Genomic DNA, 24,327 nt, shown 5'->3' on the forward strand with positions numbered 1-24,327 from the left:
CTTGTTTGGAACGAAAACCTGCACCTACTCTTTGTGGATAAGATTGGACCCCCTTGCATTAGAAAAAGTGGATATTCTGATGTTCTTGGCCAAAGAAGGCCAGAGGTTCAACAAATGCAATATAAAATAACTGTGTTTAAATCACAATCGCAATATTGGTCAGAAAAATTGGATATTTTCCCCAAATCGTTCAGCTCTAACTACACAGTTGTTGTTACAGCGTTGCTTAGTGGTTGTTAGGTGGTTTCTAAGGTGTTGCAAGGCTGTTGCCGGGGTATCTCTGGTCATTGTTAAAGTGATATTAGGCTGTTCACCCCAGGTGGCTATGGTGTTTCTATGCCTGTGTTATGCTATTCCAGGTGGTTGCTAAAGTGTTGCTAGTGTACTTGTGCAATGCAAAAATTTGGCTCCTTATCTTACTTAGCTAGTGAATACTGACTGTGGTCGACTACGGGGTGCAGGTATAAGCATCATATTTACAGTCAAGTAATGTTATTTTGTACCTTGCTAAACATGAGTGCCTTAATGTAACCACACTGACAAGGATGCTTTTTTAATGATGTGATTAAGAAGGCAGAGGTAGTGCAGCTGTAATGAGGCTAGCTTATCTAGCCAGCATTAGCTAGAGCCAAAAACAGTGGAGAGATATTTCCCTGTTCTCCGTGTCACCTCGACAAGCTAACATGCTGGAATATCATCCACTAAGGAGAAAAGAAAAATGTGTTGCTAGGCTATTGCTGTAGTATCCCAGGTAGTTGCTAGGGTGTTGCTAGGTCATAGTGTCCCAGGTGGTTGCTAAGGTGTTTGTAAGCCATTGCTATGGTATCCAGGTGGTTGCTAAGGTGTTGCTAGGTCATAGTATCCCAGGTAGTTGCTAGGGTGTTGCAAGGCCATTGCTATAGTATCCCAGGTAGTTGCTAGGGTGTTGCAAAGCCATTGCTATAGTATCCTAGGTAGGTACTAAGGTGTTGCAAGGCCATGGCTATAGTGTCCCAGGTAGTTGCTAGGGTGTTGCTAGGTCACAGTATCCCAGGTGGTTGCTAAGGTGTTTGTAGGCCATCGCTATAATATCCAGATGGTTACTAAGGTGTTGCTAGGCCATTGCTGTAGTATCCCCGGTGGTTACAAAGGTGAAAATCAAATAAAGCACAGAAAAATAATAGTAAGAATAACATAAATTGTCATTACTTCACTTTCTCAGAGCTCCTCTTATCCATCAGTGTGAAACGGGACTGAATAAAACAGGCCTTTTTTTCTTTTGGTGTCAGTCTGGATCTTTCAAGGCCAGCTCCTGGGTCTCAAAGGTTACGGCCTTGACTATAGCTCTGACGTGGACCAAGAACTGCTATATATAACATTGTAGCTACAAAGACCCATGTCTATACACTTCTAGCTGCAACTGTTTTCCTACCAGTAGCCCTCTCCAGGGGAAAGCAATCACACAGAGTGATAGAGAGTCAGTAAGACACACTCAAATGAGCCTTGAGCAACAGAGCAGTCATTTAGGGCTTTTCTCTGTCTAGGGTATTCCTCGCTGTCTGCATTAGCTACCTCAGGTCTGTAATCAAAGTCAAACAGCGTGTGTGCTGTCATTTGTGTGAAATTTTTAATTAAACTTAACTTCTCAGTAGATTGGATTGAGTTTCACCACTGCAGTTACCAAAATGAAATGGGCATATATTTCCTTATATGTGAAATATATTTCAAATACACTGTTTTGTTCTAAAATGTATTCCAAACACTAATGGACATTAAGAAAAAATAACATTTTTGGTCATTTTCATACATTTTCAACTTTTGGTAAATACATTTTACATGTATTTCTCTTCTATATGTGATGGAAAAAAAAAATAAACAACACAAGTTAGATGAAGGAACTGCAACAGCTAAACCTTTCACAGTGGGCCTCCTTTGATGATGATGATAAGCAATAGTCATTATCTACATTCCAGACATCTTTGCGGCCTTTAACATGCTTGGCTCAGACCACTAAACTTGCAATCATTTTGTTTGTCCCCTACTAAAAACATAATGTGTGTATATTATTACACCACTGTAAATGAAAGAAAAATTGCAGAAAACAGCCAAACTGCTAAGCCAAAAAAAGCTTTTAAGACTGGATTTCATTTATTTGAATATTAGTGTTCCCTTTACTGAGAGGCTTAGGTAGATGTTTGTCACGATGGAATCATTTACTGTATACATATGTAAATAAGGGTAAAATGTGGCCTGCTTTTGGTGTCTCACTGCTTGAATGAAGTTGTGTAATGTTCAAATGTTCAACAGTTATGTTGTGTTAAACATCAAAAATGCTATTTTGTACAGTTTTCTAACTTCTATAAGTGCTATGTTTTTCCATTGGACTGTTTCTGTTAGTCTGTTCATCATAAATTTAAAAGGCGACTTGAGTTTTCAAATTATGGCAAAAAGAAAACAAACAATGGAGTTATTGATGGCTATGTTTTTCCATTAGATGTATTCAGTAAGGGTTGGAATATATATATATATATATATATATATATATATATATATATATATATTAAACATATTAAACATGTATATACACTTTTATAGACATTTTTTATGCTTTACTGTCATTTTAATAAAAATCCTATTGAAGAAATCTCATTACTCACCAAGAAAATTCAAAATATTATAATATATTTATAAAATTATTAGGATTTAACTATATATGTAAAAATTTTCTTACAGTGCCTTTTTGTTGTGTAAGAGTTGTGGATAGAAGTAGGCCCGTCACAGTTATTACACAGTTTATTGCGGTTATTTCAAATGGTTGCAATTATTTGAGATGACCACAGTTATTTGACTGCAATCATTTTCCACAGAGTTTAGGTTTTACAATGAAATTATGCCTCAACAAAGAAAATGTGAACTGAGTATGTTGGGTAGAGGGCAGTGCAAGTAATGTTTGTTTATTTATTAGCCAGTGCAAATGTTTTAGCATGTATGCTATCACAGAGAAATTTAAGCTTCTTATACTTTCACTTTCAAAAAATAGTCTACCAATTCAACTGTACTATCAGTGTTAGTTACCTATTAAATAGAAATATAAATTATAACCTTTCGTTTCTTTCTTCTTTATTCCTCCAGTAGTTCTGGCTTGTGGTACATTTTATAGTTTTGATCAGTCTAGTCTTTGCTGCAGCTTTTCACTAATTCAGAACACAAAAAACAAAATTTCAGTCCTCTAAAACTGGCCTTGATTTTGAAAAAGCAGTGCACAAGAATGGTGTGGTGGACAATGAGACACCTTAGAACAGGGGTCATCAGCCCTGCTCCTGGAGATCAGAGATCTTTCAAGATTGAATAGTTCACATGATTCAGTTAAATCAATGGACAGATGATCTGGATCAGATATATTCAGTAAGGGTTGGAAGTGGATCTCCAGGAACATGGCTGGTGACCACAGACTTTGAAGGTTTGGCTAACACAGAAAAACAATGACATTATGTTCACTGTTCATATTTTAAGGAAGTATATTGCAAGTGTAAGTAATTTATCTGAAGTAATGCATATTGGTAATGAGAATCAATAGCATTGTGTAAAGTTTGACTAGAAAAAAAAAAGAAAAATGGAAAAGATGAAGATTTGCTTAGCTGGTAGCCACCTTACATACATGCAAATTTTATGTTTTTACATCATTATACGACACATTTTTGATACAGAATTTGAAAAGAAATGCTAACATGAACATTTATTTTTGTTTGTATTTTGGTTATTCACAAAACTTTTATTTACTTTTTTGTAATTTCCACTGTTATCCCAAAAAGACAACCGTGCTTGTTGAAGGAATAACTGGCACAGGTCATTTTCTTAGAAGACAAAATAAATAAAAAAGAATATAAACAGAAGTGTATTATCTACATAAGGAGAACAAAACTGTAGAATATTAGTCCACATCTTAACATTACATGAACGGAGCATGACTAGATCATTTACAATCTGATCTTGTGCTTCCTTATAAAGTGTTGCTCTTCTGGCTGAAATGAGTCAGGAGGATTTTCTAAGGTGGCTCACTCACTCCCAGCAAAGCACAGAATATGATCTCTACAACCAAGTAGTGGCGCAGATCGGTAGCTGTTAACATCCCTATGGAGCCAGTTATTTGTTTTGGTTGTTCAAAATCAGTACTGAGCAGCTGCTTGATCTACTACCAATTTCCCATTCCATGTAACTGCTGCTTCATTTAAGGTGGAGTTAGCATATTTGAGCTATTGGCACAGGTTAAGCAATGTCAACACTCCATTACCATACAGTCACCACTCTGTCCATTACTGTTGTAGTTGAGTGAGAAACCTCGCCATTTCAAACAGGCTAATCAACCATGCAAGGTAGGCTCACCAAACCAGTTCCAAAAGCTACGCAGTGACCAGCCACTTTATTTAGTACACCTTCCTGTATTTACACTCAATGTCCATTTTATCAGCTCCACTTACCATATAGGAGCACTTTGTAGTTCCACAGTTACAGACTGTAGTCCATCTGTTTATCTACATACTGTCCACTGTTTTTCAATGGTCAGGACCCCCACAATTCAGGAACTATTTGGGTGGTGGGTCATTCTCAGCACTGCAGTGACACTGACTTGGTGGTGGTGTCTTAGTGTGTGTTGCGCTGGTATGAGTGGATCAGACACAGCAGTGCTGCTGGAGTTTTTAAACCCCTCAGTGTCACTGCTGGACTGAGAATAGTCCACCAACCAAAAATATCCAGCCAACAGCGTCCTGTGGGCAGTGTCCTGTGACCACTGATGAAGGACTGGAGGATGACCAACACAAACTGTGGAGCAGCAGATGAGCTATCGTCTCTGACTTTACACCTACAAGGTGGACTGACGAGGTATAATAGAGTAGACAGTGAGTGGACACAGACTCCAGCAGCACTGCCGTGTCTGATCCACTCGTACCAGCACAACACACACAAATGCCATACCTGATCTAATTAATTCAATGGACTGATGATCTGGATTGTATGTGTTGTATCTGCAGAGAAACAGATGGACTACAGTCCATAACTGTAGAACTTACACCTATGTTGTAAGTACGCACATCATGTAAATCATGCACATTTTGTACTTCGCATTACAGTTTGTCTTTAATGACAAGTGCTTTGAGATGGAGACGCGTGGCTTATTGCCGTAGAGTGTGCACGCCAGTGTGCGTGCGAGTGAGAGAGAGAGAGAGAGAGAGAGAGAGACTGGATGTTATACTTGTCATTTAGAGGAGTGGGTGGTTCTACCCTGTTTAACCCTTAGGCCTTGTTGCTAGGCAACAGCTGACAGATTGCTGTGGAAATCTCTTGGAATGGGTCTCTGGAAGACAGTAAAGAAAGAGCGAGAGAGATAGAGAGGGAAGGGAGAGGGAGAGAGAAAGAGAACGAAATTGAAATGGTACAGTAACTTGGAAGAGGGACTCAAACACTAATTGTTATCAGCCTGATCTCTTCTTTCTGTGCATGTAAATGACAGTAATGACAGCACACTGTGCCTAGTGTGTGTAAAGCTTTAGGTGATGTGTGTTTTGTGAGCTCTGTGACTCACCCTTCTGGAAGCGGTGTGTGTGTGTGTGTGTTGGTTTGTTGCTACCTTCTTTGCTTCTTTCTGTTTTTTTTTTTTTCCCTGGCCTCTCAGGTCCTGCAGGCTCTTCGGGAGAAACCAACATGTGTGCACACGCATGTGTTAGATTTGTCACAAAAGACACTTACAGACTCCCAGATTTTCTCACTCGCTGTAAAGCCGTCAAAGTCATGAATAATTTGTCCAATGCTGCATATTTAATAGTAAGATGAATTATTAATGCAGGACTTTCCCTAGGATTTGAGGGCCTCTGGTATAGCAGTCTTCTTGTCTTTCCAAGTGTTGCTCATTCTCAGGCCTAGAGAGTTAGGAGTGGATGATAAGTTAAAATAAGTTAACACATCCTCTACAGGGAGCTTAAAATGGCATATTTTATTTTCTGCATATTTTAGTGCCCAGTTTCTATCAATTTGCTAGAATTTAACATATCGGGAAAACATAAATCGAAACCAAAAACCAAAACTAAATCATAGAATGTGCCATTACTTTCGCACATGCCACATTTTATGTAAAATAAACAGTAATTGTGCGTTAAAGTGTGCAGAAAGTGTGTTCTCTGTAGAGGAAGTGTTCTCTTATTTACACAAATCAACAAAACATGGAATTTGACCTGGGGCACCCAAACATTTGCACACAACTGTATGTAAATATCACAGTACACTTTTTCTGAGTAGGTATTGTCAGGATTTCTGAACAAGTGTGTAAATACTAAAAAGTCAAAGAGGTCTCAAAGGCACCAAATCCAAAAAATCCAGAAATTTTGAAAAAATAAAATATAACAAATTAAAAATTGAATGAAATATAAACACATTTCCATACATATCATTCACTCCACAGTCCGTACAGTCCATGTGTGGTTACTAAGCTGCAAAAAAGCAGCTCATTTGAATTCCAATGTCAAAATAAAACTTCATATCTCCAAAATGGTAACTTGTCAGCAGGAGGAAATAACATTTGTAACTTGTGAAGGAAGTTAACATAACAATAGTTTTTCCCATGTAGCTTTAAACAGTTTCTACCAGTCCATTCATCGTGAAGTTTCACACAGGACAGTTAAAGGTACTGTAAAACAACAAAATCGACAAAAGGGGGGATGCAAGGTTTCGTCCCAACTGCGACGATATATCCGACTGTCCAATCTACAGCAGTTTAGCCCCGCCCACTCACCTTGAACAAGCTTTTTGAATAAAATCTTCCCTGTAAACAACAAAAACAACAACCGGTGTACAGCAACTGCGTAGTAATGTATAGCTGATTGGATATCAGTCAATTATACATATATATGTATAATATGTATGTATATATGTTAGATTTTTCCTGCTATTTCTTATTAAATAATTTATGTTTGCATATAATAAATGTACTCCTAGCCTGCTTGTCCATTCTGTCCATTCCAACTTGTTCACAAACCTCAGGAAAAAAAATTAAAAATATTCTAATGCATATTGTGTATCGTGAAAACATCTTCATGCAATGGTGAACCGTGACTGTTAGTTGGGATTTCTATGTTAAGCTAACACTGGTGCACACATTTTTTTGGCTGTTTTAGATTAAACACAAACATTTGAAGCTTGTAAAGGACGTTGCATATGTCTAATTTGAAACTTGCAACATTGATTAAACATGCATTTTACCTTGTACGCAGCGGTTTTACAGCAACTCAGTAAGGTACCCTGGCAGAAAGGTGCCACCAGCAGTTTTCCATTTGTAGCGAATGACTGAAACCTTATTACACTACAGCTAATTTGCAGTCAGTGACCTATCAAGGACATCCAGAAAGCTTGGAGTGATGTTTTTTTTTTTTTACGAAATTGGTCCCATTTTGATTTAAAATTGGAAATCAAAATGGGAATTTTTAATTCCACTGTCACTTAAATCGGTAGTTTAACTATAGAGTAAGGCCTTCAGTTCAGCTCCTGAAGTCCTAACCAAAGGGAAACATAGCTTTCAACCGAAACTTAACAATTTGTATTATTGTAAAAACGTATGTTGTTCGCAGAAATTATCAGGCCTAGAAGGCCCTGAGGGTTCCCCTCTATCTTCAGGTCTTGTGGTGTTATCTTTTTGCTTTATCACCCACTTTTTCTGCTGAAAATCGCCTCCCATGTCAAATTTAAAACAATCTAAAGTGCTTTATTCTGCTGCTCCACCACATTTCAGTCTAAAGTTAACTATATTTGACATCAGTCCTTTCATAAGAAACAAAAAGAAAAAATAAATAAGTCTTGAGAAAGACCCTCAATGATGCAATCACATTGTAGCTTTGCAAAATGCAACCCACTTCCTGCTTATTTCACAATAATTCTAGCACCAAATTAGTTTTGTCCTGAGGTTAAAAGTATAGGGTGTAGAATTTTACGTTTAAATGGTAAAACATAATAACCTGCAATGATTACACGAGTCATTGACCATCATTTGTAATGAAAGCTGTTGTTGTTGTTCTTCAAGCAGCTTTTCAGCAGCCCCGCCTCGAACTGTCTCATGTTACATTTGGAAAGTACAGAAAGTAAAACAGAACGTTTTGCTTGTATGAGCACCTGGTTGAGAGTAGGTTTTTTGCAGACTTCGAAATGAACTTGCTCTGCAAATCGTGGCCTCAAAAATATGTCTCCAAAATGGTCATTTTGCAGATGAGGGCAAAAAATAAGTTATTGTAAAGAGATAATTTTGGGGTGTTTCTGTTGGTCCATTCATCATGAAATGTTCACACAGCTGCTGTGTCCAAATAATGTAGATAAAAAATTGAAAAGGTTGGTGTACAAGTTGGGATTTTTTTGTGGTGCTATATAAACTATATGTGCTTTATAGGCTTACATTGATAGACTAGCACCTTATTGTTTTTGACTATTTTTTCTGTTGGTCTAATTTAAGAAAAACATTTTAGCAGGTTGAAACTGGGTCCTCAGACTCTTTAGACCCCATCTGTCAAACACAAGGCCTGCAGCCCAAGCCAAGCCCGTGCCACAGTCCTATTCAGCCTGAGAAATGATTTTAATTTTCTATTCTTACTTACCCGCTTCACCATGAGATGCACTACAGTCCCCAGCATGCACTGCAACATAGTGTGCGTTCTGACCCCGTTCCCCCAAAACAATGTTTGGGCCAGCGGTTACACAAAAAGAAAAGATGCCTGGTGTCTGGTTCAAGCAAACAGGCAGATTAAAAAACTACCTAAAACAATTCTTTTTTTATTTAGAATTATTTTTTAATAAGTATTTAATGCATATTTTGCAGTTGCAGTTTTGGTGTATTTTGAATAAAGAAATTTACTTTAGTAAAAATGAAATAAATAAAAAGACTGGCCCACGGATTTGCAGAGGTTTTTTAATATGGCCATTTTAGTGGTTGAGTTTGACACCCCTGCTTTAGACATGAGCGCGTGAAACCTGAAGGTCATGAGCAAATAAAAGAATAAATATCTAATCAGTGTTTACAGTGAACGAGCCAAGGTCTCTGACAGGAATTTTGTGGAAATATCAAGGCTTGTTGTCCGTGAGGCTTATACAAATTTACAGAACGTCAAGCTCTTTTCTTTATCTTCTAAGAATAGCCCTCCATGCTTAGCAGCAGAGTTTGAAATGCATTGAAATGTGAAGCACATGTGTTTTCATTTATGCTTCTTTTTCTTCTTTCAGTGTGCTGTTTTGTGGTGCACAAACGCTGCCATGAGTTTGTCACTTTCTCGTGTCCAGGAGCAGACAAGGGGCCTGCATCAGATGTAAGTCTACATCTCTCTCACTCTGTCTGTGTCTGTCTGTCTCTCACTCGTGCTCTCTCTCTCTCTCTCTCTCTCTGTCTGTCCTTCCTCATAGTGAAATGCACTTCCTCTACAGATAAAAAATGTCCCCCCCCCGACTAAGCAACAAACCATACGTATCCACTAAGGATGTGTAATCTGACTAATTTAGATGTTTGAGTGTGAACGGATATTTGGTTAACCAAACAATCAAAATAATATACCCCGTCATAGTTCTTACTCATAATACACAGCCACAGTTAGCCTTAGCCCTGGTGCCAGACGGCTAAAAAAATCAGTTTAGCAATTTGCATTTGAAAACCGGTTAAAGCCTTCAGTAACGGAAGTTGCTACTTGGTGAGCTAATGGGCTAATAGCCATTTTGCGCTAATGGCTATAAACTGCTGCACTGGTGCTACAGGGCTAATAAAATTAGCAAATTAGCCTGAAGCAAGGTTTAGCGGCAGATCGAGGTACACATTTGAAATCTTAACTTAACCTTATTTAAAAATAGCCCAAGGAAGACTTTCTCATTGTAGGTTAATTCAGTAGGATTTCATGTCAGATAAAACTTGAAGTAACCAAAGTCAGATGAGCTGATAAGCTACTGCTGACGCGACAGCTTAGCATTACTTTTCTCCTCAGTGGACGAATGCGCTAACATGCTAGTTTGTCAAGGTACATTGACGACAGACAATTTTTTTTTTTATCGTACAGGTCCATAAACTGGTGCACTAGTGCTAGAAGGCTGAGAAAAACAGTAGCTTAGCAGTTATGTTATTCAGAAATAGCCAAAATAAAATTTTGTCACTGCAGGTTAATTTAGTAGGTTTTCGTGTCAGATAAAAATCTTTAAGTAAATGAGGTCAGATCAGCTATTAAGCTAACGCTGACACTACAACTTACCATAACCTTTCTCCTCAGTGGATGAATGTGCTAACCTGCTAGTGAGTTGAGGTACATTGACAAAAAGAAATATCTTTTCATTGTACACAGCCAAAAATTGTGCTAGAAAGCTAAGAAAATCAGTAACTTAGTAGTTTTATTATTCACAGCCAAAGGAAAAGGTTAATTCAGTGGGTTTTGGTGTCATATAAAGCTTGGAGTAACAGATATAGCTTTCAGATGAGCTAACTAGCTAATGAGCTAACACCACAACTCACCAGCAACCATAGATGGCAGGTTCTACACAACACTTTTGTGTATCTTCAGTGGATGAATGTGCCAACATGCTAGTTTGTCAAGTTACGGTCTAAATTCTGATTCTAGCTAACAGCAGCTAGTAACATAGCTTATATACAGTCATGCTAACTCTGCCTTCTTAATCCTTAATGAGTCTTTATTTACCTTGGATGCGCATTCGTTAAGGCATTTGTGTTTCATGGTAGCAAAGTATATATACTTACTTATCTTAAACATGAACAATACTCTGCCACACTTTACAGTGCTGTTAAAACTTGAAGGCATTTCTCTGAAGTGTTTGCCTGTATAATTTCTACCTGACTGTCTATGATGCAGTGTTTGAATACCCAAAGAGTGATTTCAGTATTCGACACCTAGAACAGTTAACCGTATTAAAGTACCTGTGCACAGGTTTGAGCAAAATACTTTGAAAAAGTATTGATTGCTGAATTTTGAATATACTGTTCTAAATTAATCCTGTTGATACATAAAAAGTAATGTATCCTGAATACATTTAGAATATGTTTACTGTTCCTCGCTGCTTCATGTAGGTATTGCGTTAATACATGTCATGAAGAATTTGCTTATGATTTAAATGAACTTCCGAAAATTCTCAACTTTATAACTGATCATCACATTCATTTGTCAGTCCACTCAAGCAGAGCTCAGTAACACTGAGATTATTAACTGATCACATTGATTTATCAGTCCACTCAGGCTTTAGCAGAACTCAGTAACATTGAAATTATTAACTGATCACATTGATTTATCAGTCTACTCAGCTTTAGCAGAGCTCAGTAACACTGAGATTAATAACTGATCATCACATTGATTTATCAGTCTACTCAGGCTTTAGCAGAGCTCAGTAACACTGAGATTAATAACTGATCATCACATTGATTCATCAGTCTACTCAGGCTTTAGCAGAGCTCAGTAACACTGAGATTAATAACTGATCACATTGATTTATCAGTCTACTCAGGCTTTAGCAGAGCTCAGTAACACTGAGATTAATAACTGATCACATTGATTTATCAGGCTACTCAGGCTTTAACAGAGCTCAGTAACACAGATTAATAACTGATCACATTGATTTGTCAGTCTACTCAGGCTTTAGTAGGAACATCAGTGTTTGCTACATGCTGTGAGCTGATTTTAAAATATTTTAAAAACATGCACTGATGGTGTTTCTTCTGAAGACAGTAGTTTTTTTGGTCCATAAGTAATCTAAAATTATTATCTTAATACTATTCTCCTAATACGTTTCTCCTAAAAATATAAAAGGTAACTGTATTCTGAATACAGCTTTTTCAAACTGTAACTTGGACTGAATATGAATTCTTAATTTCCTGTATTCTGAATATATTTTCCCAATATTTGTATTCCAACCCTGCCCATGCACACCCCTAATACACATACTTCTGTAATCCTATCTATATTATATTGCTGTGTCTATACTTAGACCTAACCACAAGTTGCTAAAAGTAGATTGATAAAGTAAAATCAATAAATAAAAGAACGTTTTGTGCTGAGGGAGAAATGTAAATGCTTATTTATTTATTATTAATTATGTATTTTCTGATTAAGTAACGATTAAAAAGTACTTACTATGTATGCAGTCTTATGCAAACATTTGCCCATGGTCAAATTTTAATGTACAGTTACAGTTTATTTCCTGAATTAAACATATTGGGGAAAAATGAAAACATAATATGTGGCCTGTGCAAAAGTTATGGCACCTTTTATGTTTTCTTTTTTCCCAGTAAGTTAAACTGAGTAAATAAATATAATGTTGTGCAGTAAAATTAGCAAATATAATATTTAAGTTTGTTCTTTGTAAACGTAATATGACTGAGGCTTTACCAATGACTGTACTATATACTTGCAGTATGATTACTACATACTGTATCCTGTAATATACGGTAGCTCCTCTATTCTTGCAACACACATGAACATACACACACATACCCACCCGCCCACACACACACACTCTCACACACACGGGGAGAGACATCTTCTCTCACTCTTTTCTCTAATGTCTATTTATATCATAGCTTCCTCCTAACATGTGAGCGCACTTGCGCTCGCCTGAACACAAAAAAGACACTTCCTGAGTGGGCTCTATCTGCGCCAGGCAGCCAATCGTATCAGTCTGCAGAGCTGTTGTCAAAATGCGCGCATGCACAGTTGCGAAGGGATCTGGGCACACAAGGCTGAGCTTGGCTCAAAACATAACGTTCATGAAAGCATTACAGTATCTCGTTTGCATAAGCAGCGCAGGCCTGACAGTTCTTGCGTGACAACAGGTCGTCGGTGAAGCGTGAGATGCTGATTGGTTGCACTTTCACAGAAGGTTTCAGTGCAGTTCTCCTTTTGATGTCCATATGATTACTGATGAAACGCTGTCACTCTCACTTATTCTCTGAAATTGTAGCTCTTATTATAACTATAGCTCATGTTCCTGATGGGGGAAGGAATTAGCTGTCGAACTTTGCCTCTTACCTTTTGAACCTGTGAGGTCAGAGGCACAATGAACACTTGTTAACAGAGTTAATGAAGTTAATGACTGAGACTGCTGAATATTTGAACTTTGATCAGCGGGCGCGTGTCCAAAAGTTCCCAACTTTTTCCTAAAGGAATTCCACCCGTCTTTCACCATTTCTTCATAATTTAATGGTTGAGATATGAAGTTATTTGATATGGTACATTATAGGGAAACTAACTGTTTCTTTGCTTTACAGTGGTGGTGATAGGAACCAGGGGTCGCAATGTCTACAACACAAATATAGCCATTTTATTTACTATACAAAACCACCAGTGAACCAACCCGTGTCTTCTGTTTTATATTTTATACTGATGATGGTAAAATAAAATAAAATAAAAAGTTTTCTTTGGGGACTGTTTTTTGCCTTACAACGCCCTCCATGTACCACTCCACCATGAATGGGCCAAAACGTTCTCAAAACTATTGTAAAACAGCATCTCAGACATCAGGAAGGATATTTGGAACCATTTCTTATAATAATTTTCTGGTTCCCTGGATTATACGGTGAGTTTATACAGTGTTAGCAATGGGGGGCACTTTGGAGTAGGTGAGGTCACTAAATAGAAGGGCTGTTTGGATACTTCATTTAGATATAGTGTTTATTTAACACAGTGATCGTAGGACGGTAGTGGATTATGCTATGCTATGAAAATGAAAAATAAAGGTTAAATAATAACAACAAAATGGGCAAAAAGAGGCACTAAAGCTCAGAGAAAAACATAAAAATGTACAATAATATAAATACAGTGCAGTAATAAAAATACTGACAATAAGAAGTGTACACAGAATCTGTTTTTGTGTTGTTAATGTTATTGTTTTTCTCATTCTGCTTCTTCTCCTCATTGTAAAGCAATAAATAATAAAAAATGGCATAAAAAATATTTAATAATAAAGAATTCTCAAAAATCAAAATAAATAATTAAGATAAAACAGTAAAATGGTCAAACAAGAAACTACAAAAACATATAAAACTATAAAACGAACATATGAAATAAAATATATAAATAGAACTTCTTATATATTAAAAACAAAATTGACAGTAAAAACAAAACATTAATCCTTTCTTTGTTGTGTGTGTGTGTATATATATATATATATATATATATATATATATATATATATATATATATATATATATTTAGTTTTTTGTTTCTTTTACATTTGAAATTAGCCTGAAGCGCATACTTAATTGAATATTATTCTAATCAGTTTTAAGCTTCCAGACACCTTACGATCAGTGCAACCATTGCTCAGTAATCGGCTGATATGAAGCGTTCTTTAGAATCGTATCTGTATTTCTATATTTATCTGTATTTGTTTGTTAAAAGTGTTTTACTGAAAAGCCAGACTGAGCACAAATTTTAACCTTGTTTGTTTGTGTGTGTGTGTGTGTTACAGGACCCCCGCAGTAAACACAAATTTAAGGTACACACATACTCCAGTCCCACGTTCTGCGACCACTGTGGATCTCTGCTGTACGGACTTATACACCAGGGGATGAAATGTGACAGTAAGTACATAAAAATAGATTCACTCACAGAGAACTGACAACTACAATTACTGAAGCCACAAATGCCATCCAGTGCAGAACCTGCATACAGTGCTCTCTAGTGGTGGATGTCATGTAATGGCAAGGAATGCTTGCATCAGGTCTGTGAAGAATATAAATGAAAAAAAGAAATAGAAATAAATATTAATAAATAAAATCTTTTTTTTTCATGTAAATGGAAATAATCAACAAAAAGTTGTAGAATCTTAAATTCTAAAACAGAGAAAACTTATGACAACTAAAATGAGGAAGAAATATTCAAAATTCTAGGCCACAATTCAAATTGAAGCAAACGCCTTAACTCATCAAAATACCAACAAATTTAGAAACGTCCAAGGTTGGTCAAGATGCTCCTAGAGCACAATAAAAAAAAAAAAAGCTCATTTGCATATTACAGTCTTCTTCAGTAATGATTTACCAAAAATATATCATGCAGCTCTAACATTTAGTAAATGTTTGGGTGCATATTTCAGATTAAACTGTAGGTTTTTCAGATCTTTTGCTGCAGATTTCTTTATCACATTGTGTTTGGCTGTGTAAATGTTTATCAGACATACATGCATTATTTCACAGAGAAATGTCATTTGTAAAACTATGTGTTTGAATGCATTTGTGTGTTTACACAGACTGCATGATGAATATTCATAAGCGATGTGTGACCAACGTTCCAAGCCTGTGTGGGACAGATCACACAGAAAGGAGAGGAAGACTGCACATCACCGCTGATATCAAAGACATCACGCTAACCGTAACCAGTGAGTGACCCACGTTACGCACACAAATTAGTTTGTAATGTTGATTCAATTAAATGGTTAAGATGTAAAGTCATTCAGAGTGGTTTGATGTGAAATGCTGTGTTCTACTTAGTTAGAATTGTTCACAGTGGTGGGCTCTAAAGGCTCCCTCAAGGAAAGCTATTGCATTAAATGGTTACAAAAACATTACCTGATAAATAAGACATTATCTAATTGTAGTTTTAAGATCAGGTTTTGTATTTTTTCAAAGCCATTAATGGTGGAGAGGTACATGCAAGGCCTTGTAAGGCTGAACAGACCTCTGAGAAAACTTTGCTATTTTACATTTTGAATATTACATATAAAAACTTATGTAAGTTCACTGGTCATTTTGGGTAGTAAATAAAATGATTATATAGTATTTGTGTTGTAGACATGGCAACTCCTGGCTCTCCTCAACACTACTAGGGTCTAAAATTTCATTTCATGCTACAACCACCCAGAATGATGTGGTTAACATTGGTGGAATTACGCAAATTATTTGCATTTTTATTATTGTTTGACCAAATTTCCCCAATGTCTGTCTTACCTGCCAATTTCTGCCATACATAGTCAGTCAGCCAAGAAATGGTTGGAATCTGAAGTTTGCTTCTTTTGCCCTGGAGCTACAAGGCTAACAAGTAATGCCACCAATTAGTATTGTGCAAACCACATACCTAAATCACCACACCTCAAACTGTGAAATGATCTGTGATAGACTTGTTTATGTGGTTTTTTGCATTGTATAAATAACTTTAACATACAGCTATCTATAAAAAAATACGCTAAATAAATCTAATTGAGATTGCTTAACATGTCTTAAATGACTACATATAGGGTCAGGGTGAAACTGTAAATTTGATTAGGCTAAACAATCTCTGTGTTTGTCTTCATGAGAAAGACTAAAAGAGCAAGTTAATTCTCAATGGTACCTTTTTTGCCCACTGACCTAGGTACCCTCAAAATCTGTTTATAGCTTCTGGGAAGGTGATGTGTTTGCAGCAAATGCTGAAATTAGTGTGTGCACTTGAGTAGTGCAACAAAAATACTGTAGGACAACATTGTACAGATTGTCAAAAGTATTGTTGTGGGAAAAAGAACAGGCATCATATTCAGCCAGGCATCATTGTTTGTATATCCAAAAAGGAAAACATTAAGGTTTAGTTTTGTGAGAATAACCCATCTGTTCTCACTTGGGAGATACTAAGTACCAACAGCTAGAAAACAAGATAAGTAATCAGCCAATTTGGCCACTTCAAGCTTGTGCTTTAATAGCTCCGTACATTTAACAAATAAAGAGAAGTACATTGCAGTTATTTATAAACTTCACGATCATGAAAGTTATAAAGGTTGAAAGTCGTTTAGTGTTGCTTAACCTTAACTTATCTTTGCTAGAGACAGTCATCCTGTTATCAGGAAATCAGTTTGAATCCAGATATGCCAAGCATGCAAAACACCATAAGTGGCCCTGTTCAATTGGATGTACATGTCTTTTGTTATCATATTTTGGTATAATTCCTATTCCTATTACTTGCTTATTCCACTGCTGGCATTCAGAGGTGGGTGTAAGGCTAGACAGGATTGTGCCATATTGCTGCAAAACTGGAGTAGCTTGGGCTTAAGTGCATGACCACAATAATTAGAGGAAGTGCTCTTAAACCTAGAGCCAGTATTAGGCCAATAACCCCAGCAGCCACTCCACCGATTGTATCATAGCTTCTCTCAAGCCCTTCCCAGCAGAGCCTGACTGATATGACCATTTAGTGGCCAATACCACATTTGAGGGGCAGCTAATATAATAGTATTTTTAAATGTTATATTTTCATCTTACACTCCAGTAACCTCAGTTAAACAGTGCTTTACAGACAAATATGAGTCAGTTCTCAATGCTTGCAATTCTTCAACTTCAGTAGAACAAAGTCAATAAATAATGTAGTGTTAAATATTATAATATTGTACTGAGATGTAGCCACTCAATTCGTTCTGGTTTATTTTGCTTATTTTTTGTGAGTTGTCTTTATAACATGTTAGTCGTAGCTAGTATTGCTGTGTATTACAGTGATCATTATACTGACCCAATTCTAAAAAAGTTAGGACAGTGTGTGAAATGCTACTAAAAACAGAAAGCAGTGATTAGTAAATTCTGTTTAACCTGTATTGAATTGTAAATGGTACAAAAACACAATATTTGATGTTTTACTCTATGAACGTCAATGTTTTTTGTAAATATAGTCCAAATTTGATGCCTCCAACACATTCCAAAAAAAGCTGGGACAGGAGCATGTTTACCAGTTGTTTACAATTTTTTTTCCATTCTTTTCTTATACAAGTCTTCAGCTGTGGAACTGTACAGTTGTCATGTTTTAGCCTAATAGTGTGACACATTCTCAATTGGAGATAGTTCTAGACTGCAGGCTAGCCAGTCTAGCACCCGCACTCTCAGATTACGTAGCTGTGGTGTTGTAACATGCAGAATGTGGCTTCGTGTTGTCATGTTGAAATAAGCATGGATATCCCTAAAAAATGGTGGCTAAAAGGCAGCATATGTTGCCCCACAATGTGTATATATCTTTTAGCATTAATGCTGCTTTCACAGATATGCAGGTTACCCACTAATACCATGACAGACTCTGGCTTTTGAACTTTATGCTGGTAACAATCTGGATGGTTTTCTTCTTTGGGATGACAATGCCCATTATTTCCATGAATATTCTGAAAGTTTGACTGATCAGACCACAATACACATTTCCGCTATGAATCAGTCCCTTTCAGATGAGCTCAAGCCCAGAGAAGCCGGCGGCGTTTCTGGACATTGTTGGCATATGACTTCCAAGACGCATAGTACAGTCTTAACTTGCATCTGTGGATGCAGCGTCAGACGGTGTTTATTGACAACAGTTTTTCAAAGTATTCTTGAGCCCATGTGGTGATATCCATCACCAGTTGATGCAGTTTTGGCAAAGTGGTGAGCCATGGCCAATCCTTGCTCACAAAAGCCTCTACTTTTTCTTGACGTTTAAGATGTTTTTTGAACATTTCATAAGTCTTAAACTGCCCTTTGTCCTAACATTTTTGGAACATGTTGCATGAATCAATTTCAGAATTAGTGTATATTTACAAAAAAAAACCCACAAAATTGATCAGATAAAACTTTAAATATCTAGTCTTGGTTCTAATGTTGTTCAAATACCAATTTTGTTCAAATGCTTTCTGTTTTTATTTTTATTTTACCAACTGTTTGTTCATAGAATTAGTTGTGTATTTTTAATATTAGCAGTAATAGTAAATTTCAATCTATAAGAAACCCACTAATATGATTACCAATAAATTTAGCTTGTCTGCAATAATACTTAAAAGGCAAGAAAGCAAAGGCACATGCAGCCAGTCTTACTAGCTACTAACATGTCAGAATATAAAGAGCAAACACTTCAGTTGAAGTAGAACTGTGGTGTGATTTTTCCTTGTATAAATAGTAGCTGAAGGCCAATCAGATTTCCTTATTAGGGTTTCTTATGCAGCATTTTGCATAAACGTTGAAGAAACTGTGAGGGGGAAAACCCAAATGAAGTATTTAAATATACTGTCAGTATATAAGATGAAACTTTTGAGTACAGTACTGCACAGTACCTTATGTTGTAGTTTAGGTAGACCAGACATTCATTTACGTGGAGAATTTTCAGTGGTAGAAACACTTTGAAGCAGTGCATCAAATCAATTCAATTCAGAAGTTAATAGGAGTGATTTAAAGGCTTTGGCTTGCATGCATGTGTGAATTTGTGAAGCTAACAATGTGTTCTAAATGAAAGTGTGCTTTACAGAGCTATTTTAGCCTGGGGTGGAAACAGACTCCTCTGAAAAATGCATCATGAGATCAATTAGCCAACGATCGCCCCACATCTTTCACTCTTTTCCTCTCACACTCCCACACACACACGTCAATCACGCGCACATCAATCACACGCCTGTTCAATGGATGGTGGTCTCTTCATGCACATTCTTAGGAAATATATGTGGTATATTCACGCAAACATGGCAAACACTGGGACCCGACTTGGAAAAATTAAAATGACTGAAATGTTTTCCCTCTTTATATATATACAGACAGTGATGGCTGGTTGAATAAGTAAAAAATATATATAAATAAATATATATAAATATATTTTACAATTTGTTCTCATTACCATAACACATTTTACAGCCAGTGTAGGTTTTCTTTTTACTTAACAAAACATTTTATCATTTCAGTTCACATACTTACAGTTTATGAGGAAAACATTAAAGTAAATAGTTTCAGTTAAAAGTAAAACAAATTAATTAAAAATGTGGATATCATTTTTAGGAAACAGATATGTGGACGCATTGCGGTAATGAGTATTCCGATTTTAAAAACTAATAATATATAGAGCTCCAATTGATCCACTAAATGATGTGAATATTGATTATCTGCATGATGCTTATGACTGTCAAATATTTATGGACATGCTTTGAGGCAGTTTAAAGCGAATGATCCATCTACTTATTAAATATTGACCATTATGGGTCGATGCGTAGACCACAAACATCACCACAAACATGGCCTCCTTTGGTTTGTTGGGAATGGAATTAGCCATCGCTAAGAAAACTGAAATTGCTAAACATCCTTAGCTAATCTTTATGGAAAACCATAAGAAAGAAAACCACCAATTTACTATATATAGGGCCATATTAAGAAGTTCTTGGTGATTTTTTTTTTTATGGCTGCAGTATTTTCACCTGTCATAGACAAGAGCCAATCAACACTGATGTGTAAATTAAGTCATACATGTTAAAGATAAGCCAAGTGAAGCGCCGGTTGGCTGACAAATGAACATGGTTAAAGAAATCAGAACAAAGAAAATCAAAATTCTCCAAACCAGAGCTACAGATTTTTTTATGAAAAGCTCAGGCAAAAATTCATCAATGAATTTGATATGATGCTTGTAAATTTTAATCAAGAAACAAAGGTTCTTCATCAGAAAATGCTGATACTAAAAATGACATATAAAAAAAAAAACAAATTACACATTTCTAAATTCCAAATTTTTATTATGGGAATTATATTTTAGCATATAAGATGCAGTTTCTCATATGATTGATATAATTATTTTATATCATTTAAGCCTTTTCTCAATAGGAGGAATTTGATTTGCACTTTAAACGTAAAATTGTTAGTAAATATCAAATTGCAAATAGTAAAAACTCAGTTTTAACTGGTAAGAAATTAATTTTTACTAGAATATATATCACTTTCATGTGAGTAAATTGAATTCCTTTGTAAAATTGATCATAATTGAAAAATAAGTTTAGGAGCTATAACTGCTTGTACTAACGTCAGTTCAAACATGTAATTAGAATTTTAACATGTCAAAGTACTTACGTGTAAAAGAAAAAAACCTGAATTATTTAATTGGTTTTAAATTGATTTTAGTAGCATGTTCTAATTTGAGTGACGAAATTCCAAATTAAAAATAAAAACACGAAAATATAGAAATCATAATAACCCTGGTTCTGATTTTGTAACAGCAACAATGTACAGTTGTTTACAAAAGTTAGAATGTTCCCAGTCATATTACGCTGTTGATTTTTTAAAGTACAAATAAATTCATATGTACTCTACAGAGAATGCACTTAAATATGCATTTTTTGGGCTATTTTTATGCACAATTTCTATTTATTTGATGAGTTTAACATGTTGGGTGGAAAAATATTAAAAAACTGTGCTATAATTTTTGCACATATTTTTTTTCCCACCAGTATATTTTTCCCGCCAGTTAAATCCTGCAAATAAACAGAATAAATAAAAAAACAAGATTTGTAGTGTGTGTGTATATATATATATATATATATATATATATATATATGTATATATATATATATATATATATATATATATATATATATATATATATATATATATAGAGAGAGAGAGAGAGAGAGAGAGAGATAGTGTATAATATCGTTGCAGCTATCATATATCAATATTCACCATTTATCATTGTTTTTATATTACTTACACTTCTCTCTTTTTCTGTTCTTTTTTTTTTATGTTTTTATCTTTCTGGTAACAGTCAAGGAGGCTCGGAATTTGGTGCCCATGGACCCTAATGGCTTGTCGGACCCCTACGTGAAGCTCAAACTGATTCCTGACCCCAAGAGCGAGAGCAAGCAGAAGACCAAAACCATCAAGTGCTCCCTCAATCCCACATGGAACGAAACCTTCACTTTGTATGTTAAAAAATAAAACTACAATAAAAAAGTATCAAATATTTCAACCCCTCATGCACATTAGTTTGAATGCACGTTTTTGCGTGTGTGTGTTTCTTGTAGCAAACTGCGGGAATCAGATAAGGGCCGGCGTCTGTCCGTGGAGGTGTGGGATTGGGATCTGACCAGCAGGAACGACTTCATGGGCTCTCTCTCTTTTGGTATCTCTGAGCTTCAGAAAAATGGGGTCAGTGGCTGGTAAGAGCTGCTAAGGAGACGTTTAAAATGATACAAGACACATTTCAGTCATACAGAGACCCATGAGAGTCACATCAACTGCACCTAAACTGTGTGTGTGTTATAGGTATAAGCTGTTGGGACAAGAAGAAGGAGAATATTTTAACGTTCCGGTTCAGCCAGATGGCGAGGAAGGCAATGAAGAACTACGGCAGAAGTTTGAGGTTAATTTCCATTGCGTGTGTTTCATTGCAATTTTACATTATATAAAGTTGATGAATGAATACTGTAAAAATATCTGCCTATGGCATATGTCTTGCAGATGAGCAAAAAAAGATGAGGGTTGAGGTTACGATTAGGGTTTTGGCCAGGGTTAAGTTTAGGCTTTGGGTTAGGGTTAAGGTTAACAGGGTTCAGGCCATGTTTAGGGTTAGGTTCGGGTTAAGTTTAAGAGTAGCGTTTGGGCCAGAGATAGGATTACGTTTAGATTTTGGGTTGAGGGTTAGGTTTAGGTTTTGGATTGAGGTTAGGGGTTAGAGCTTGAGCCAGGGTTCAGTTCAGGATTAGGGTTAAGGTTAGGGTTTAGACCAGGGTTAGGGTTAGGTTTGGGTTGAAATTTAAGAGTAGGGTTTGGACCAGTTTCCTATCCTAGTGTTACCTTCCTTTTGACAACTCTCTCTTTCCCTTTTCAGAGGGCCAGGATTGGTCCAGGCAGTAAGAATACAGACAGCTCATCATCCAATGATATCTCCAAATATGATGCCAACGGCAACCAGGATAGAGTGAAACTTTCCGATTTCAACTTTGTCATGGTGCTTGGAAAAGGAAGCTTTGGCAAGGTAATACACAATTGTAATAAATATTCTCGATGCTATTTGGAACTAGTATCATCTGCTAACTTGGACAGGAATTACAATCCTATGTAAAAAGTTTGAACACTCTGATCAAATTGCATGTTTTCTTGATTTTCTGAGTGAAATAAGTTATTAACTTACCCTCTACAGGGAACTGGAAGATGTGGCAGTTCCTGCAAATTTTAGTGCACATATTTTATTTAGTTAATGTGTTTAAAATATAGAAAAACATTAAACATAAAGGACCAGGTTCACTAAGAGGGGCGCTAATTACCAACAGTCTACTAACACTTTGCGCAAGTGGGGGTGGCTAATAGCTGCATATCTACTAAGAACTTTCATGCAAATGAACACAGGTGCAAATTCGTAATTAACATATGACATTCAACTGTAGTTTGTGGGAAAAAATGCCCAGTGGGTTTATTTGCTTGAAAGATTTTAAGGTGACTCAAATATAAAAATTCAGTAGCTGGAAGGGGTAAAAAAAAGTCCCTGCAGGTGAAAACATTTTAAAAGGGACGTGTGCTTTAAAAAAAAAACAAAAAACACTGTACTACCCATTCATATCTGCTTGTCAGCTCATTTGCCTACAGTGATGAGAGAATGAGAGAGCAGAGTGAGCAGGTGACGTGTCAGTTATTTGAGGATATTCTGGTCTGTTGTCACATTATAGCATGTTATGACAGACCGTGTTTGATGTAATTCAGAAATTCAAATGGGGGGGTTACATTTTAGTGTCCTCATGCCGTTTTTCCCTCCTTACACTATCACCATGGCAGCATCTACACAGCTGCACGGGTCCATGTTCCACTGGAGCTTAGCTGAGCTGCACTGGTTCCTACTTATACTTACAAAACCAATTCCAAAAAAAAGTTGGGACAGTATGTGAAATGCAAATTAAAAATAGAAAGCAGTGATTGGGAAATGTGTTTAAATAAAAACAGCACAAATACAGATATTTAATGTTTTATCTTACTAGCTTTTTTGTCTCATTCTGAAATTGATGCCTGTATCACATTCCAAAAGCACTATTAACACCGAACACATTTTGAAACAACATTTGCTGCCTTTTAGACGCCGTCTTTTTCAGGGACGTCCATGATTATTTCAGCATGACAACAAGAAGCCACATCAAGCATGTGTTACAAAAGCATGTGTATTCAGGGAGTGTAGTCCAGACCAGTCTCTCACTGAAAATGTGTACATTATGAAGCTCAAAGTTCCCAAAATTCAGCAACCCCTACCTTGGAACACCTTCCTACATCCCTGACTTGGCTAATAGAACTGGGCCAAAATGTCTTATATTAAGTCTTAATAAAGTCTTCTTACATTAAAGTGAAGAAATGTTTTTTCTTCTTCTGTAAAGTTACAGTTTGGGAGGTACAAGGTTTTGCTAGAACAGTGACGAGATACTGCATTGCCTTATATGGAATGTCTGTGCGCCTCTGTAGGTGATGCTGGCAGAGCGTAAGGGAACAGATGAGCTGTATGCAGTGAAGATCCTGAAGAAGGACGTGGTGATTCAGGATGACGACGTGGAGTGCACAATGGTGGAAAAGAGGGTTCTCGCGCTCTCGGGAAAACCTCCGTTCCTCACCCAGCTGCACTCCTGCTTTCAGACTATGGTACACAG

General features: G+C 36.4%; 1 protein-coding gene across 1 annotated transcript in view; it reads left to right on the plus strand.

Moving 5' to 3' along the window:
• The window catches only part of prkcba (protein kinase C, beta a), a 53,269-nt gene that overhangs the window by 14,797 nt on the left and 14,145 nt on the right, over positions 1-24,327 (plus strand). The window contains exons 3-10 of the mRNA XM_036562623.1: positions 9,232-9,314; positions 14,458-14,569; positions 15,235-15,363; positions 21,468-21,624; positions 21,727-21,861; positions 21,968-22,064; positions 22,533-22,679; positions 24,146-24,319. Coding sequence (XP_036418516.1) covers positions 9,232-9,314; positions 14,458-14,569; positions 15,235-15,363; positions 21,468-21,624; positions 21,727-21,861; positions 21,968-22,064; positions 22,533-22,679; positions 24,146-24,319 — 1,034 coding nt within the window. The remainder of the gene's footprint in view (positions 1-9,231; positions 9,315-14,457; positions 14,570-15,234; positions 15,364-21,467; positions 21,625-21,726; positions 21,862-21,967; positions 22,065-22,532; positions 22,680-24,145; positions 24,320-24,327) is intronic.

Source organism: Colossoma macropomum, unplaced genomic scaffold (genome assembly GCF_904425465.1).
Source record: "Colossoma macropomum unplaced genomic scaffold, Colossoma_macropomum, whole genome shotgun sequence".
Lineage (NCBI taxonomy): Eukaryota > Metazoa > Chordata > Actinopteri > Characiformes > Serrasalmidae > Colossoma > Colossoma macropomum.